Source organism: Podarcis melisellensis (genome assembly GCF_964234715.1).
Source record: "Podarcis melisellensis genome assembly, chromosome: 17".
Lineage (NCBI taxonomy): Eukaryota > Metazoa > Chordata > Lepidosauria > Squamata > Lacertidae > Podarcis > Podarcis melisellensis.
Window position 1 is genome coordinate 37,178,840 of NC_138534.1, and position 19,627 is coordinate 37,198,466.

Genomic DNA, 19,627 nt, shown 5'->3' on the forward strand with positions numbered 1-19,627 from the left:
ATGCTGGCCACATGACCCGGAAGCTGTACGCCGGCTCCCTCGGCCAATAAAGCAAGATGAGCACTGCAACCCGAGTTGGCCACGACTGGACCTAATGGTCAGGGTTCCCTTTACCTTTACACTATTTCAGACACTTATGTGTCTGCCTTGTACATTCATGAACGTTTATTTTATATATATAAAACCTTAGAACTCCCATAACAATACTTTTGTTTCATCAAAGCAGAAAGCATATTCATTGCTACGTGTTCAGTGTTTTGTTCTCCGTTTGGTGTGAAAGACACATCCAACTGTGGAATCCACACAAGCACAAAATGTCTGGGGAGGCAGGGGAAGGGAAAAGTGGCTGAGGCTAGGAAGACGCATGTGCTGTAGCACTTTCCCCAAAGGGTGTCTCCACGGAGGGAAACATCTCCAGTTTATAGTGCTTCACCGTCAAACGCATGGCTGCAGTACAGATTTATTTGAGGGATATGTTTGTGGGAAAGGCTTTCTTTATGATGCACTGCCATCTGGTGTTCATGATATGAAATTGGACATCGCCCTCCCTAGAGGGAGCTGCAACATAGCTGTAATATAGATATCTAATTATATGCAGCAGCCAGGGCTAAAATAAAAGGCTCTGTTCGAGGGGAAACCAGGGAAAGAAGTGGGGAGCCCCTGACTTAATGTTCCAATCTAGGTCACATGATCCCCGCTTTCCCGGGAAGACAGAAGCCCTGCATCTTTCACAACAAATGGAGAATGAGTAGCACTGGCTTGCCCCTGCAGTCCCCACAATACTACTAAAAAATGCTTTAACATATCTGAACCCGAGACAAAGCATGCTGTTCAATTCCCTTGAACCCTTTGCGGTCATGATCTGTGATCCTAAAGCAATGAGTGGATAATCTGCCTCTCCAGATGTAACTGATCAGCATCTTCCAAAATCAGACCACTGCGCATGCAGGCAGGCTGGGGCTGATCAGAGTAGAGAAGCACCTTCTTGGTTGCTTCCCTGCTGGCAGCCTAGGAGAGGGCATTCTCTGTAGTAGCTGAGCTGTGGAATGCCCTCCCCACTGAGGGGCATCTGTGCCACGATATGCTGAAGACAAACCTCTGTACTCCAGGCTGACACCCAAGATACATTTTTTAAAGGACCTATCCTGTTATCCTAGACAGCATCTTAAAAAGCAGAGACATCACCTTGCCAACAAAGGTCCGTATAGTTAAAGCTATGGTTTTCCCAGTAGTGATGTATGGAAGTGAGAGCTGGACCATAAAGAAGGCTGATCGCTGAAGAATGGATGCTTTTGAATTATGGTGCTGGAGGAGACTCTTGAGAGTTCCATGGACTGCAGGAAGATCAAACCTCTCCATTCTGAAGGAAATCATTCCTGAGTGCTCACTGGAAGGACAGATCCTGAAGCTGAGGCTCCAAGACTTTGGCCACCTCATGAGAAGAGAAGACTCCCTGGGAAAGACCCTGATGTTGGGAAAGATGGAGGGCACAAGGAGAAGGGGACGACAGAGGACGAGATGGTTGGATAGTGTTCTCGAAGCTACCAGCATGAGTTTGACCAAACTGCAGGAGGCAGTGGAAGACAGGAGTGCCTGGCGTGCTCTGGTCCAGGGGGACATGAAGAGTCAGACACGACTAAGCAACTAAACAACAACAATATCCTATTATCCAGATTGTAAATAGCATTAATTGATTTTAATGTTTTATTTTTATATTATGCCACCTGATGATACACTGGGCGAGGGATTTGGGGCATAATACCCAACATTTTGATTGGGAAAGGTTATGAAAATGGATTAAAAAATTTCAGCATGTTGTACTTTGAAAAAATATTACATGAAATTGATGTATAGGTGCTATTTGACGCCTACTAAACTAGCAAAAATGTATAAGACAAGAATGACCATTTGTCGAAAAGGCAAAGAACAAGAAGGTACCATATGTGGTGGACGTGTAAGGTTATAAAAGCATTCTGGTAAATGATATATAATGAAATGAAAATAATGTTCAAAATAACTTTTATAAGGAAACCAGAAGCATTTTTTTTATTAGGAATCGTAGGTACCAAGATTCCAAAAGAGCAGAAAAGACATTTTATGTACACAACTGCTGCATGGATGCTTTTGCCCAGAGATGGAAAGAAGATAGAGTCCTTACCAGAGAAGAATGGCAAAGTAAGCTGTTGGACTATGCCGAAATGGCAAAACTGACTGGAAAACTTAGAAACCAAGCAGACAAAAGTTTCAAGAAACAATGGGAAAGATTTATAACTTATTTAAGAGACCACTGTAAGCAAATGGAAACATCAGCAGGATTTTCACAAAACTTGTAATATTAGATAATATGGATAGACCTAAAATATGGATGATGAAATAATATGCAGTTGAAAATGATAATAGGACCCATGGAGGGGATGGTGAGAAGTCTGGAGATTCATAGTTTTTATTTGATGTATACTTGTAAAAATTATAACTCACTGAGAGAAGCAAAAGCTACAGGGAACCAGGCAGAGGGCCTTCTTGGTAGTAGCACCCGCCCTGTGGAACGCCCTCCCATCAGATGTCAAAGAGATAAAAAAACTACCTGACATTTAGAAGGCATCTGAAGGCAGCCCTGTTTAGGGAAGTTTTTAATGTGCGACATTTTATTGTACTTTTAATCTCTTGTTAGAAGCCTTCCTACACCCCTGGCTTCACCTCCTCCCAATCTTCAAGACATTAAAGGCTGTTCTCACACCATCAAAAAACTTAACAAGAGAAGGGAAGGGGAAGGAACAGAGGCAGGAAGGGTAACCATGGCAGATCACTAACTCCTTGATACATTTTTGTCTCCCGGATGAATTTCCCATACACACATACAGGGGTTCTGTCAAATAAAAGAAGGCAAGTTGTCATTACAGTACTTTGCTTCTGGCTGATGCAAGCTAGTTGAATAGGGCTATTTGTACTTTGGCTTCGAAGCATGCACACGATTTCTATCAGATAATTGCCTGTTGGACCAAAAGATTATTTACTTTCCGCATCTTGCTAGGAGGTGGCATGGTCACACCTCCTGCAGGTCTTTTAGTAGCTGATTTGGGAGTTCCACATTCATCCCTCTTCAATGACTGCAAAAAACACACGAAATAAACATTGCTTTAACTCTGTTAAACAATACAATTCTTCAGTAAGTTCTCTGTTGCATCTTTCTACATTGGAGCAGCAGCTAACAGAAAGAGCCCTACAGCCCTACCGAGCAAAAGCTCCACCCTGATACTTCCAAGAGATGTCCCCCATCGTTTAGCCCAGACACTGAGGTCCAGCGCCGGGAGCCTTCTGGCAGTTCCCTCACTGCGAAAAGTGAGGTTACAGGGAACCAGGCAGAGAGCCTTCTCGGTAGTGGCACCCGCCCTGCGGAACGCCCTCCCATCAGATGTCAAGGAAATAAACAACTATCTAACTTTATTTTATTTGTATATATTGCTTGTTTTATGTTGCTATAGCCGTTGGCTAATGTGAATAAAGTTTATCTTATCTTATCTATCTAACTTTAGCAGCCCTGTTTAGGGAAGTTTTTAATGACTAATGTTTTAATGTATTTTTAATCTCTTGTTGGAAGCTGCCCAGAGTGGCTATGGAAACCCAGCCAGATGGGTGGTGTAATATTATTATTATTATCATCATTATTATTATCTGAAAGTCCCCAGGGGCAGTGAAAAGAAATGCTGCAAGCATGAAGGCTGCTGGTCCACATACATTTGCAGCCCACAGTTGATAAATGAGTGATCCATAACAAAGAGTATGTTTAGTCCACCCTTGAGAATTTGTAGAAAAGTGTGGCACTTATATTTAGTGCTCCAGCACTTGTAAAATAGAACCAGTAGCTGCTTTTCACAGGTTTCTAAGGAGCCAATGCACACCTAGGGATGTTTCAGTGAGATAGTCAACTTTTGCATTCCACATATTCTGAACAGTTAAGCATGTCTTGCTGGCACTGCTATGCTCTCCCCCGACAACCTTATTGTTTTGTACAGGCTCTGTCCTTGGGTGGCAAGGATCAACAGTGCCCCAGAGGCTGTCTGCTTTCCACACATGGCGGCAGCAGCATCACCCCATCCCTGCTGTCAAACTTCCCTCTTCCCACCAGGCACAGAGAAAAAGAAACACTCCTGCAAGACTGAGAAAGAACGCCATCGTAGGCTAACATTCAAGCCCTCCGTTGATTATTTTGTGGGGGAAATGTAATGGTTCTGTGCTGCAAGGAAAACGAAAGCTTGCAAATCTAGTCCCAACCTGTTTGCCAGGTCGTTATACAGACAAGACACACAATTATGACATGGTCTGCGATGTATATAGAACATCTGCTGTCATTTGGGTGGAGGACTAGGCTGCTGGATCATGTGTTCCTTCTCCCTCAGTTGTAAACATTAGTGATGAACCACATTTTGTGCTAGCCAGAATTAGCTTTGAATTTGTAACTAGCTTCAAATGCTGACTAGATCCTAGCTTAAGTGACTAACTTTGCAATAGCAGCCAGACGAAAGTGAGAGAACACCAAAGAGAACATGGCAGACAGAGTCAATAAGGAACAGTCATTATTTAGTAAAGAATTGACAACACATCCCAAACACGGCAGTCACATTTTTATCAAATAAATAATGGGCTGCATTAAGTGACTCACACGCAAAACTTACAATTTTGGGTTGATCCTTCTTAATTTTGGGATGCTGCAATTGCAGGGCCATGGAGTCCAGAAACCTCTGATTATTAACAAGGAAGTGTGAGTTGTTTTCCTTCTCCCAGTCTTCAGTATCTTTCTTCAGTTCTTCCCCCAACTAGTTTTGGCAAAAAAGTTTTTTAAAAATAAAAAATAATACTATTTAATAAAAATCTCAATGCAGCTCACCTAAAAATATAAATGTAACATTTCCTAAAAACTAAATTAAAAGGGAAATAAAAATAAAGCACAACTTTATATCATAATAAAAACTAAGCAGTATGCAAAATAAAAATAAAATAAACCTTAAAAGAGTCAGGAAAGCTTGAGTGAAGCTTGAATAAACCTTGAGCAAGCCCGTTTTCCCCAACCATTCGGAGGTCATTACTGTTTCCATCTCACAAATTACCCAAGGGAGGGCACTCCAGAGTGTGTGCTATCACAGAGAAGGCCAACTTGTCACAATTCACAGGTCATGGAATGACCAGCAGCATCTCCTCTGAAGAGCTAAACGATATGCTCTGTTGAATGGTCTCTTTAAATTTGAAGGTTCATTATTGTTCCACAAGATGTATATTTCTTTAAGGGCCAGGGAAAACAACGTGACCCAGTTTTACAGCTGTGAAGCAGTATAGCAGGTGCTGTTAAATTGTGTTAATTAAGCTGTGTCAGCAATTGGCTATACAGTGGTACCTCGGGTTAAGTACTTAATTCGTTCTGGAGGTCTGTTCTTAACCTGAAACTGTTCTTAACCTGAAGCACCACTTTAGCTAATGGGGCCTCCTGCTGCTTCTGCGCCACCGGAGCCCGATTTCTGTTCTTATCCTGAAGCACTATTTAAGTTAGCGGAGTGTGTAACCTGAAGCGTATGTAACCTGAGGTACCACTGTAGTATATAAAGAGCAGCACCTAGCTCTCTCAGTACCCTGGGGGATGGGTTGGTGGTTGGGTCATGCTTGTTGATATATTTAGTGTAAAAGGAGTTTTTGTTTTTGTTATTAAAACCTAGCTAAAGTTATTTTGTGTTCGTTGTAATGTGTGGTCTCCCCAGCACGCTTTCTGCAGTGCAATTAATCTGCAAATATCCAACATGTTCAGTCTATACCAGGAAGGTGGTTTGGACTTAAAATTTCAACCTTGAACTGACAACCAGTTTAGTCAATTTCAGAAAGACTTTAAACTTCACACTGCCACTATGCAAGGCACTCTTCCAACTCCGTTTGCAGCTGAACAATTCACTTTCCTCTACAATTTTAGAGACGTTAGCTAGATCAGCCAAGAAACGATCAAGCATGCTAAGAACCTGAAGTCACTTGGACCTCAAATTTATCTACATGTTAGAACTGCTTTGCCAAGGAGTGTTAGTCAACAAGGGATTACGTCTATTATTTTACTTAGGTGTTCATGTGGATCAGGCACCAAATTTCACCCAAAATGGATGGAAACTACACAAAAATGGCCCTGGGACTTACCTTTAACAATTGTTTTTGAAGCTTTGATCTTTCTCTTTCCTCTTTGAGTAAGGTACCCCCTCTGTTTAGAAGTCTGCTTGGATCTGTTGATTTTTTCTGAATACAGAAGGAAAACAGGTTACACATTAAGTAACTGATTGTTTACCTATAGTACATGGGTGTATGAGTCTAAAAGCCCAGGACACAAATTTTCCACAGCCCTCTAGTGGCTATGGTGGCTCATTCACCAGAAGTAATGTATTTAGCATTAACTCTGGAAGCGTATACACTCAATTCTGACCAAACTAAGTCTCCTAGAGCAAAAACCTGAAGCAGACATTCCGAAGAATCTTGCCATTCCGAACAAAAAAAATTCCTTCCAGTAGCACCTTAAAGACCAACTAAGTTAGTTCTTGGTATGAGCTTTCGTGTGCATGCACACTTCTTCAGATACAATGAAACAGAAGTCACCAGACCCTTCTATATAGTGAGAAGGTGGGGAGGGGTATTACTCAGAAGGGTGGTGGGAATGGGTGATTGGCAGATAGCTGTGATGAGCCTGTTGACGACTTGCCATCAACCTTGCCATTCCGAGAAAGATTGTGGCTCTTATTCTAGTACAAGCCCAGGCAGATAAAAGATTATCCTTTCAAAGTACCAAGTATGAGGGTATTTGTGGCTCAGTGGCATATATCAGTTCCTTTGAAGTCAAGCAAGTAACATTGCACAGCGGTTTTATGCATTTATCAGCGAATGATGGGTGGGGTGGTATCATCCTAGTATCCTTGTGTCTATACAGTATAGAAGCTGTACGTTTCTGACAGTTGTGTCAAATGGTCACTTCTGAACAAGTGCACTGTTCTGTTGGCTAGCTTTCGCTCATTTGTTCCATTTGGTGTATTTGCCTACAATTTGGGAGTGTTAATCCACCCTGCAGGGGCCCATGCCTGCTCATTTCATCCACTTCTGTGGAAGGGAAGCAATACAGTTTTAGATTCCCATTATAATCATAAATGGCCACCCAATCTCTGCTTCAAAACCTCCAAGGACGGAGTGAACAGATAGAGGTGGGGTTGGGTGGCAGTTTTGTTTTTAACAGATCAGTGGTACCTTGGTTTAAGAAAAGCTTAGTTTATGAACAACTTGTATTAAGAACGCTGCAAACCCGGAAGTAGGTGTTTTGGTTTGTGAACTTTGCCTTGGAATAAGAACATGTTTTGCTTCCTGTTGAGTGTGTTCCATTTGTAAGTTGAGTCCCCCGCTGCTATGGGAAAGCACGCCTTGGTATAAGAACGCTTTGGTTTAAGAACGGACTTCTGGAACGGATTAAGTTCATAAACCAAGGTACCACTGTATCTTGGTCCCAAATAATGAGATGAATTGGAAAGACCAAAACAGATTGGGCCTCTACCCAAAGCTTCAGATACGAATCGAATCTTGTGTCTGGCGCTCACCTAGATTTCACCCATATCTAAAAACAGCTTCATGTTTCCCTCTCTGCAGTGAGATAACATAAGCATTCAGTACTTCTGACCTCCAATTCACCCAAACGCTCCCCGATGGCATTCCATTTGTGAACATTATCATATAGGTGTTTGTTTTTCTCGTAAACCTCTTTTATTCTCAAAAGTTCTTCATCGTGTTGACTCAACAACTCTTCAGAGAAATTATCTAAAGCAAGAAAACAAGAGTTAAGGTTTCATTAGGCACATGGCATGACTCTGTAACTAGAAGATGAGGATCAAATAGCGACTAAGCACTTTCACTGTGACCCAGCCCTAGACGATTTAACAGAATTTTGCCTAATCAACCAGACATTCAGTTTTTAAAATTATGACAAAAAATAGTTTTACCTGTCTTTAGTCATAAGTAGACACAAAATACAGGTTTGTATTTGAAAGATATAAGATGTAAGGAATTACCACTTAAAAAGGGCTGAAACGCAGCTCTTTGTTCCTCAGAATAGAAGCATTTCCCCCAGAAATCATGAAGTTCTTGCCTGACTCTGAAAGTAATTTGTTTTAAACTTTCCTTCTTCAGCACTTCCAGGTTCTCCAACTCCTCTTCCCACTAATGAAAACAAAACAAGTGTCTCATGGTTATTGCATTTGGCAATGGAGAGATCTTGCTTCCACTATTTCCAGACAATTACTCAGACTTCTCCATAACTACAAATTTGTTACAGCAAAGGCTGTAGCAGTGACGTACGCAGACTGAGGATATTCCTGAAACTGGAGTAATCTGATCTGACTGTCAGTTTGACACCAAGAGGCATTCACGTAGAATACAATTAACTCTTTAGAACTTTTTTTTAAAATGGCCACTTCCCCCACACTTTAAATTTAATGCTTCCATGTCAGCTGAGCTTAGAATAAGACCACCCGCTCAAAATACATTAGAGCAAGATGTTAGCTCCAGACTGTAAAATGAGAAGGCTCCTGCATTATCCAATTTAAGGTACTACTACTTAACTTTAAAGCCCTAAATAGCTTTGGGTTCAAATGCCTGAAAATGTGCCTTTTCCTGCCTATGTCTTCTCTGGGCAACTTTTCTTTTAACCCAGCAGGTATTTTAACTGAAGCTTGATTCTATAGTTTTAAGCAACTACATACATCTCATATTAATGTATCTGAAGAAGAAATATTTTATAAAAACGCATGCAGCTGCTATTTCAGAAGCTTCAAAATTAAAATACCACTCACTGCAGGTGAGAGACACAAAACTGTTGAGCGTCTAGCATCAAAGCAGATCCAGTGAAACAAAACAGGCGGTAAAGTCAGTAAATATCAACATCTGGGGGGGGAAAACACTGGGTAGTAATCAACTAAGTTTTACTCAGACTAGACTCCCTGAAATCAATGAGCACGACTTAAGGTAGGTCCATTAATTTCAATAGGAGTGCCTTTTACCAGCTATAGATGGTATGTCAACTACAGCCGTTCTTTTACAATCAAGACTTGATTACTGCAATGTGCCCTATGTGGGGCTACTCTTAGACCTGGAGGCTCCAGCTGCCGCAAAACACTATGTCTAGACTGTTGATCAGGAATGACTATCACCGGGATGTAACTTTAGTGCTCCAAGGTTTGCATGGACTGCCTGAACACTACACGACCAAGTTCAAGGTTCTTGCATTACCGTATTTTTCGCCCTATAGGGCACACTGGCCCATAGGGCGCACCTCGATTTTTTTGGGGGGGAAATAAATAAAAAAAATTATTCCCCCCCCCAGCCGCGGGGCTGGGGCGGGGGATGCCTGAGCTTCCCCAGACCCCAGCCCCCAGAAAAGGCTGCTACCCGCAAGCCTTGGGAGCCCGGCGGGCACTCCTGCCGGGCTCCCCAGGCTTGCGGATAGCTTCCTGAAGCCTGGAGAGCGAGAGGGGTTGGTGCGCACCGACGCCTCTCGCTCTCCAGGCTTCAGCGAAAGCCTGCATTTGCCCCATAGGACGCACACACATTTCCCCTTTTTTGGGGGGGGGGGAATGCGTCCTATAGGGCGAACGGTACGGTAATTTACAAGGCCCTCAACAATGTGGGTCCAGGATACCACAGATCCTGCCTAATCCCATATATCCTTGCCTGATCATCAAGGACTTGGGCAGAGTCAATGTTAGTGGTAACCCCATGGCTCAGATTCGTGGCTTGTATCCACCAGGAGCTGTGAATTCAGTATTGTAGACCCAACTTTGTGGAATACCCTTCCAGTTGAGGTCAGGCAAACCCCCTCCCCGATCTTCCACAGCCTACAGAAGACTTTTTTAAAAACTCCAGCACACATTTAAACTGAAGTCTGATTCTGTAGTTTTAAGCGACTCTTACCTTTCTGTATTGTAAATTACATAAGAGACCATTGTAGTCAGTCTATTATTAATGAACAGTGCCATCAGAATTCTGATTCTATTACCATTTTTATTGCTTCAGAAATAGGACATCTGCTGGCCAACATTGTGAGTTGCTCCTGTTTCTCTTGTGGCTGTTGAAGTCTGTCCCACAAAACTTGCACCTCTTTCACCAGAGCATCTCTGCTGGCAATTAGAGAGTCTTTCTTGACCTGCAACTACAAAGGCACATCTACATCAATTCATACAAAACAGCCATATGGAAAAGGCAGCAACAAGGTATGTGAACTGTACCATATAGTCTCAAGAGCAAGTCAAGCCAGATGTAACACTGCATCATCAGCCTCTCAGGAAAAGTGCATGCCAACACTCCATCTTGATCACGGTACCAAAATTAAGCAATGAAGTATTGTGATTACCAGTTCTATAAGGTGGGGAGGTGGTCCGGGGCGGATTGGGTGGGGGTGGGGGGAGAGAATGTTGGTGTTTTCAATTTAACTTGCAGCTTGGAAGCTTAACTGAACACTGAATTACTGTTGGAGTAGAACACACTTTAGCCTGGATATAATTACACCAACTCTTGAGTTTGGAAAAAGATGGAAGCTAAGTTTATTGAAGGAAATACACATACAGTCGTACCTTGAAAGTCGAACAGCCTAGTTCTCGAACGTTTTGGCTCCTGAACAATCGAAACCCAAAGTGACTGTTCCGGTTTTTGAATGCTCTTTTGGAAGCCGAAAGTCCAATGGGGCTTCCGATTGGCTGCAGGAGCTTCCTGCAGCCAATGAGAAGCCACGTTTTGGTTTTCAAACGTTTCGGAAGTTCGATGGACTTCTGGAACGGATTCCGTTTGACTTCCAAGGTACAGTGGTACCTTGGTTACAAACGCTTTGGGTTACAAACACTTCAGGTTACAAACTCCGCTAACCCAGAAATAGTACCTTGGGTTGAGAACTTTGCCCTAGGATGAGAACGGAAATTGCACGCCGGCGGAGTGGTGGGAGGCCCCATTAGCGAAAGTGCGCCTCAGGTTAAGAACGGACCTCTGGAACGAATTACGTTTGTAACCCGAGGTACCACTGTACAACTGTATAGGGAAGATGCAAGGATGTTTCCTTTCCCAGCGATGATGTAGAAAAAGAAGGAAATGAGGTCTGGAACCCTAAAAACATGTCTAACACATGATGGAAGGTCAGTACAGGTTAAAGGACGCTCTAGGCAACTTGGAAGTTCTTCCTTCTATCTACTCTTTCCCATGGAGACAAATCAGCCTCCAGTTCAAACTGAGTTGCATCCCAACAGTTAACCTGTCTCATTTCAAATGGCTGAAGGCAGGGAGTGGGAAGTTAGAATAGAGATGGAACCCTCATTCACTATTACACTGCATGGCCCACACATATCACCTTGCAGCATTATTAGCTACAGAAGACCCATTGGCCTGACTATAAGAAAGCACTTATACCTCCATATTGGAGGCCTTTATTGCACTTCGCAAGCCATGGTTATAAATGGCACACCTGTTGCATTTGCCCAACATCATTTAAGGACCATATTGGTTCTATATAGAAGGGTCTGGAAACTTCTGTTTCAGTGTATCTGAAGAAGTGTGCATGCACACGAAAGCTCATACCAAGAACTGACTTAGTTGGTCTTTAAGGTGCTACTGGAAGGAATTTTTTTTGTTTTGACTATGGCAGACCAACACGGCTACCTATCTGTAACTGGACATATTGGTTCTGGTATTCATGTGGGCTAAACAATCTGAACAGCAGCCTCATTCATGTGAATACATCTTTTTTACATTCAAAAGACCAACCTGATGAACAAGCAATTCGAGATCCTCAAGGTTTTTCTTTGTAAGGCAAATGCATTCTTCTTCATCGCTCAACATATCACTTTCCAGAGTCCCATCTGGTGTGTGTCCAATTTCTTTATTATACTGCCTGACCTTTCCCCTTAGTTTAAAAAACTCTTTCAATCTTTGCTCCTAAACAAATAAAATGATTTAAATAGTCAGATCAAACAGCTTTCAAATGTAATGCTGTCATGAGGTCTCAGATATAAATAACATCTAAAACAGTGTTTCCCAACCTTTTTTGGGCAAAGGCACACTTGTTTCATGAAAAAAATATCGAGGCACACCACCATTACAGCCCCGTGACGTCAGCGCGCAGCGTCACGCCGGGAGGGACGCACGAAAGTGTAAGTTTCAATTTTTTCCCCTCCCCCTTGCCTTCCTTCTGTGCCAACCGCCAAAAAGCCAAGAAAAAAGCCAAGACTTTAGGGCAGCAGGTCGACACGGAAGAAGCTCCTACCTAAGGACAGGTGCGACGGCCGTGTCCTCTTCTGCCACACTTGGCAGCCCTGCCTCACGGTCGTGACTCCCACCCTGATTTCTCCCCGCAGTCTGTCCCCCGACCTCTTCTGAAGGCTGGGGGGGGGGACAAGGGCTTTTCTTCCGACCCCCAGCATTTTAAAAAACCCCGGGACAGCGGAGGACTTCTCCGCTGTCCGGGGCAATCTTAAAATGCTTGCGGGCGGCATTTTAAAATCGCCCGGGACAGCGGAGGACTTCTCCGCTGTCCGGGGCGATTTAAAAGCCCCTGGGAAGGCAGGCAGGGGGGACAAAGATTTTCGCCCCCCGCCCGCCTTCAGAAGAGGTCCTGGACCTCTTCTGAAGGCGGGCGGGGGCGAAAGCCTTTGCTCCCCCCTGCCTGCCTTCCCGGGAGAGGCAGCGCGTTTCTCCGCTGTCCCGGACGGCTTTTGAAGGCAGGCTTTTGAAAGCCGTCCGGGACAGCGGAGAAACGCAGCGCGTCCTTGCCGCTGTCCCCCGACTTGGCTGGAAGGCTGGCGGGGGGAGAAGCCTGCTCCTTCCCGTCGCCAGCCCCGCAAACTCGGGGGACAGCGGGAGAGGCGCAGCGCGCCATAGCGCTGCCCCCCGACTTGGCTGGAAGGCTGGCGGGGGGAGAAGCCTGCTCCTTCCCGTCGCCAGCCCCGCAAACTCGGGGGACAGCGGGAGAGGCGCAGCGCGCCATAGCGCTGTCCCCCGACTTGGCTGGAAGGCTGGCGGGGGGAGAAGCCTGCTGCTTCCCGTCGCCAGCCCCGCAAACTCGGGGGACAGCGGGAGAGGCGCAGCGCGCCATCCCGCTGTCCCCCGACTTGGCTGGAAGGCTGGCGGGGGGAGAAGCCTGCTCCTCCCCATCGCCAGCCCCGCAAACTCGGGGGACAGCGGGAGAGGCGCAGCGCGCCATCCCGCTGTCCCCCGACTTGGCTGGAAGGCTGGCGGGGGGAGAAGCCTGCTCCTCCCCATCGCCAGCCCCGCAAACTCGGGGGACAGCGGGAGAGGCGCAGCGCGCCATCCCGCTGTCCCCCGACTTGGCTGGAAGGCTGGCGGGGGGAGAAGCCTTCCGCGCGCCATCCCGCTGTCTCCCGACATGGTTTGGAGGCTGGCGGAGGGCTTCCTCCTCCCCCAGCCCCGCAAGCTCCCAGAGCGATGCCAAAGCTGCGCGCAGCTTCGGCATGGCTCTGGGTCCCGTTCTGGGGGAGGGGGAAGCTCGGGCTTCCCCCGCCCCAGCCCCACGCCTGGCGGTGGGGGAATAATTTTTTTCCCCTTTATTCCCCCCCCCTGCCAATTTTTCCCGCGGCACACCAGGCAAAGTCTCGCGGCACAGTAGTGTGCCGCGGAACACCGGTTGGGAAACACTGATCTAAAAATCACATGTTTAACCCAACAAAACAGATTGACAATATTCCTGACACTGTCCAACTTTAAGTGCAACACAGGAATATCAAACTAGTTTCACCCGCTCAACAAAAAATGAACAGATTCGTTTATTGATTAAGGCTATTTGCTAATTCTGGATAACCAGAATGAATATCTGATATGAATTAAATGCAATTTTTCTAGAACAAGCATTCAAAAGCAATTTGCCAGGAGATAAGAAAGCAGCATGTTTAGTAGGCATGAGGAAGCTCCCTATAATTCATACCAGACTGGCTTAGAAGTAAGTTGAATCACTCCCCCTCTCCCAAGGGAAATTATTTATTTCAGAGTGAATTCAAGTTTTAGGATTGCCATATGGAATTTCCCAGACATATCTGTAATACTGTAGCTGCAAGCAATGTCCAGGCGTAAATTGGAGAAATGTCTGGGAAAATCTGCACGCATGGCGGCAGTGTCATTTTGCAGATCTTCCTCAGAAATAGCTTCAATTTATTTGCAAAACCAAAACAAAACAAAACTCTACAACTCTTCAGTCTGGATTTTCACTTTGTAAAACGTGGCAACCCTATCTTCACTTCTAACTTTTACACATCTAGAGGCCCCAACAGCAGGTCTCCTGGCTGCAAAAGTAACCATTTAGGGGCTGACTAGAGGGGAGGGGGAAAGTGTAAGTTGCTGAGAATTCTTCTTACATTTTAATTCAAACCAGAGAAATATTCAGAAGCCATACAATGCCTCCATTTGTGGCTCATACCTGGGTCCAAGCCCAGCAAGCCTTATCAGAACCTGTGACTTTTACTATATATTGGGTATATAAATTCAATAAATAAAAATAAATACAATGTTTCTGTTTAAATAATGCAAAGGGGGAGGGGTCAGTACTACACCTTCACTTTCAAGAGCTGCTGAACATGTTTGTCTAATTCTTCCAGCTGCAAACAACTTGGAACACTGCCGGTCGGTATGTAGTATGGAGTAGCGTAAAGCTCTGAACATAGTCTCTGCTCCTCTAGCTGCAGCTGTTTCAACTTCGTCAGCCTCTCTTGTTTTTCTTTAAGAGCACCTTCTAAAGCCAGACGAAACTCTTTTTCTAACTGGATGATGGATAAGCCGTCACCAACCTGTAAAGAGTCACAAAGGGTTAGGTGCAGAAATGTACAGATGTCCCCCTCTCTTACGCGAGGGTTACATTTTGGTCCCTGCACGCATAACTGAAATCATGTAAAGTGGGGAGCCCCCTCTAAGCCTTTTCAAATGCCATCTCAGCCGCTCTCTCTTCAATCCACACAAAATATACTGTATCCCAAAACACCCACAACTATAATTGAAACTTTGGGGCTGGCAGGAGGCTGGAGGACATGCAGGAAATCGCTGCTGCTGCTGCGCTACCCCGCACATCAGCTGTGGGTAGGCGGGGAGGCTGAGCAGCGTAAACAAAGCCCTGCTGCACCTCCAGTCTCTTTGGGGCTTCCTATGCTCTCACTGACATCCTCTTTGGTTTCCAGGGAGGGTCTCCTTGTGAGCCACACGGACTCTCCAGCTCTCTCTCGCCATTTCCAGGTTTGAATCAAATCATTTAATTATTTCCTGGTGCCATGCATAAGTGGAAGGATGCCTTTATTGACACTACAGTGAGTGGCAGTACTGAGCAAAGATCACATTTTGACAGGTCTGTACCGAAACAGAATTTGTATTTGAACAGTAACCTTCCAGTCAGCTGCCAGACCAAATATTTTAAGTCTTAATTCATTACAACAGTAAAAAGCAGCTCTGAAGAATCACATTAATTACAATTATGCCCATCAGAGGGCTCTAGAGATTCCAAGTGTTCAATAGAAACCTTACACGTGCAAAGCAAGAGCTCCACATTTTCAAATGCAATGGTAATTACAGAAACAGTGCTGAGAATAAAAACTCATCATGGTGGCAGATATCAGCCCATTGTCGTTAACACTGTAATTGTATACAAGTCTAATCAGATGTAAACACCACTGAACTTAATGAGGGTTTCTCCCTGGTATATCAAGTATAGGACTGCAACCTAAGTGACATCTTTGTGCTTTGTTATCCGGAAGCAGCAGTGAAGCAACTTGCCTGGTAAGGGTCCAGCTTGAGTTCGTATCTCACGATATTCAACTGAGACTTCTGTATTTCAATGTCATTTTCAATTTTTTCTTTCAAATTACTTTCTTCCTCAATCATTTCATTCAACAGAGTCTATCCAAAAACCCATATAACAGAAGTGTGAGTACAGTTCCTTATCAGATTAACTGTCAAATTAAAGCATTGCACCCATAGCTAAATTAAGAATTTGTGCCACATTAATATTCTGCATTTTAAAATACACACCAATCAAGTTTGTAAGAGAAGAAGTGTTTCTGACATATAAACTACCATCTCCCAAACTCAGTAACTGGAGTGTGGTCTGGTAGGGTTCCTGAGGCTTCCTGATTTTTCAGTTATTAGCTGGCTGGCTTTAAACCATGTTTACACACAGCTACTTGTCAGTAGCAAGTAACCCCCTCCCAGCCATCAGGAAAACTGGGGATAGAAGTTTCTATAAAATGAGTAGTAGTCAAATTCTTTCTTCACATTCCTTTTCATCGACTGATATGTTTCAGATAACTATCAGCGGACAGCTTGGCTTTTAGCTTTTGTAAATACTATAAGGTTGATCGAAAAATGGAGATAATTGATATTTAACCAGGTGCTTTGGGACCTGGACCATATTTTCTTAGTCTCTGCATTTAGCCCTACCCATTTTATACTTAGGAAGAGACCAGTCATTGACTGTCTAAGTAAGCCCTTTACATTTTTGCTGCAAGGGTCTCCAAAATCATGTAGAAACTGTGCGTTAGATCAACTGTTGTAAAAATTGAGAACAAAATATACTGTCACTTCTGCAGAAATAAAAGCCAACTGCTGCAGCCCATGTAAGTTTTGCAATGCAAGGTAGTGAGCATTATTAATTTTGTCAGCAAAGATATTGAGGCTTGCAACTTAATTGAAAGATTCAGAATCTGCTAGCTCAAGAACCTGCGTCCCTCCAGATGTTGCTGAAATACAGCTCCCTTCATTCCTTGGGGGAGCTGGGTCATAGTGTCAGGAAGGAGGGTGTCAATGTAAAGTAAAGACTCACATGGTAATTAGAAAAGAACAAAACATAATTTATCTCCCAGCAACAGTCTGAGCACCGGACTTAGAAATTGGAATTTCCTCCCCAAAAACTCACACCGCTGCTTTAAAGCAGCAAAATATTATTTGGAATAAAACACAAAGAGGGCCCTAAAACCCATTAATATATAAATTGACAAATGAAATAAGTCAACTGTTTAAGAGCATTTGGAGTACAAATCACACACACACTGCTCCATACCTCAATGTGCGCCTTAGCTGTCTGCATGCGCTCCAGCTGCAGTTCTCTGCTGATACCCATTTCGTTCCATAAATCTACAAGCTTTCCAAAAGCTTGGGTCACGCTGTTCACTAGGGAGGAGGCCAAAACCTCACTGTACAATAATAAAATAGAAAATGGCACATGAGAAACTCCAAGCCTTGCTTTCATTCTATCACGATTTTGTTCCGTTTCCTACATCGGCATCTGTTCAACCATATTACATGACTTGTGCTTCACAAACTTTCCCTTTGTAAGTTTCTGATCTGCCCGGAATGCGCCTGGTTAGTTTCAAACATAGCTCCTGAAAGGTTTAGGATCAGAGTTTTCCCTTCTCCTAGATGGGCTACCTTCCCAGGTTGACGAGCCCCACCTGCCCCTCACTTCCCCCGACAGCAGATGCAGAAACTGCCTTCTTGCCCATTGGCCTCACTCTTGGTCTTGTCAACTCAATCTGTGGCATGCCCCACGGAGGACCTCAAGGTCCATATATAGCAACACCCTAGAGGTCCCGGGCCCTAAGGAAGTTAGATTAGCTTCAACCAGAGCCAGGGGCTTCTCAACACTGGCTCCGGCCTGGTGGAATGCTCTGTCTCTTGAGACCAGGGCCCTGCAGGATCTGATTTCTTTCCGCAGGGCCTGTAAGATAGAGTTGTTCCACCTGGCCTTTGGCTCAGAATCAGTTTGATTCCCTCCCCCTTTTTCTTTTTCCTTTCTCCTCCCATGATGAGATTGCTCCCTAATTGTTTTAATATTGTATCTTAATCTTTTAAATTGTATTTTAATCAACTTGTTTTTATTATTGGTTGTTAGCCGCCCTGAGCCCGGTCTTGGCTGGGGAGGGCGGGGTAAATTTATTATTATTATTATTAATCCGCTGGATCCTGTCTTTGAATGCAGGGCAGCTTCTAACTCAGTGAGGATTTGAGACTCACCTGCTGCCCTCATTTGGTTTAGCCAGGCAGTCAAAGTCGTTCCTGGGACATGGCCCCCCATCGCATGCTGACAGCTTCTAGGAGCCACAGGTGAGAGCTGAGTGCAGGGTGGGGACCAAAGGCGGACAAACGACCCCCGAAGGCGCACGACATGTTCCCACCCTTCCCCAACACTTCATCATTACCTTCCCTGAATTTGTCTAGTCCTGATTTGAAGTTGCCAAAGTCAGTGGCCACCACCGCCCTCCTGTGGCAGGGAGTTCCACAGCCTCACTGCACAATTCAAAGCTTTCTTTTTTATTATAATTTTTAAAAGTTCTTTATTACAAAACAATCTACATCAAACATAGACAATAACAATAAACATACACAAACCACTAACTAGCAACATATCCTTTGACATTAGACATACTTTAACTTCCGACTCACCTCTGTGCTTTTTACACCATATTATTCTATATGCACTTCTTTATTATTACTCTCTTCCGTTACTTACCAAAATAAATTATTTTTATTAACGTTTCCTTACCCTTCAAGATGCAATCTAAACCTGTCAGGAGCACTGCATTATCACAGTGCTTTTAAAAAATATTCTTTGAATATTGCCCAATCTTTACTTTCTGATTTGATTTTCCTTTTATTCTCCCAGTCATTTCCCCAAGTTCTAAATATTCTATCATCTTCGCTTGCCAGTCAGTTTTTGTGGGGATTAAATCGTCTTTCCAGTTTTTAGCTATTAAAATCCTAGCTGCTGCTGCGGTTGCATACATAAAAAGTCTTCTTAGGCTTTTTGGTATTTCAATCAACATGATGCCTAACAGAAAGGCTTCAGGATATTTTTTTTAAAGGAGAATTAAAAAATCTTTTTAACTTTCTTCCTTTCGCCCTGAATCTCCCAGCCTTCAGCTTCGGGTCCCCTTGAGGCCCCCGGCTTCCCTCAGTTTCCCCTCTCACCTTTCCCTCGCCGGCTTCGCCATCACCGGCAATTAAAATAACGAAGAATACCGAATAAGGAACCGCCGCCAAAATTCAAAACAAACGGCTTAGGAACCGCCTAGCAACAGGCTCTGGCCACCGCGCCTCTTGATTGGACGTCGGACTGAGCAATCAACAAGCCACCTCCGGTTCCCATTGGCCACGGCGAAGCGCGTTTCCTTCCCGCCCCATAAATGCCCCTCCGTGCGCCTCTATTGGAGCTCACGGAAGCTTGGCAAAGCGCTGATTGGTCGTAAATCAGTTGCAAGAGAGGGAAAGGGGATGTCCGCTCCGCACGGTGGAAGGCGGTGACGTAAAGGGGTGTGCCGGGCAAAGCGCTGATTGGCCGCCCTCAAAGCTAAGCAGCGATGTCGGTGCCGAGGTGGAAGGCGGAGACGTAAAGAGAAGCAGAAGCCTGATTGGCAAAAAGAGACGTCACTCATGTAAATCCCACTGAGTTCAACGGGTGGTTGGTCAGGGAAAGGCTGTATAGATCCGAGCTGAAAGCGGGTTAAAGGTTCGATCCCCCAGTAGGGCTGAGCGAGCTTCCCTTAGGGAGCCAGTGCGGACCAACAAGGGTTTGACTGGGGATAAGACAGCCTCCCATAGCTGC

The 19,627-nt window shown here is 44.5% G+C and overlaps 1 protein-coding gene across 1 annotated transcript; it reads right to left on the reverse strand.

Moving 5' to 3' along the window:
- Positions 1–1,649: 1,649 nt before the first annotated feature.
- LOC309360318 (protein regulator of cytokinesis 1-like) lies at positions 1,650–19,089 on the reverse strand. The gene is made up of 11 exons (XM_081895012.1): positions 18,994–19,089; positions 17,087–17,219; positions 15,805–15,927; positions 14,598–14,831; positions 11,803–11,973; positions 10,052–10,204; positions 8,070–8,217; positions 7,682–7,818; positions 6,169–6,264; positions 4,674–4,814; positions 1,650–3,107 (listed from the first exon to the last, which is right to left on the reverse strand). Exons 1-11 carry the CDS (start codon positions 19,014–19,016, stop codon positions 2,979–2,981), a joined length of 1,488 nt encoding a protein of 495 aa, XP_081751138.1. The 5' UTR covers positions 19,017–19,089; the 3' UTR covers positions 1,650–2,978.
- Between the last annotated feature and the right edge of the window lie 538 nt (positions 19,090–19,627).

Coding starts and splice junctions, on each gene's coding strand:
- LOC309360318 (XM_081895012.1), bottom strand. CDS start 19,016: ATGGCGAAGCCGGCGAGGGAAAG. Junction 11,974..14,597: donor AGCAGCTCTTGAAAGTGAAG/GTGTAGTACTGA, acceptor TTATTTGTTTAG/GAGCAAAGATTGAAAGAGTT. Junction 8,218..10,051: donor TTTCTGAAGCAATAAAAATG/GTAATAGAATCA, acceptor TGTTTTCATTAG/TGGGAAGAGGAGTTGGAGAA.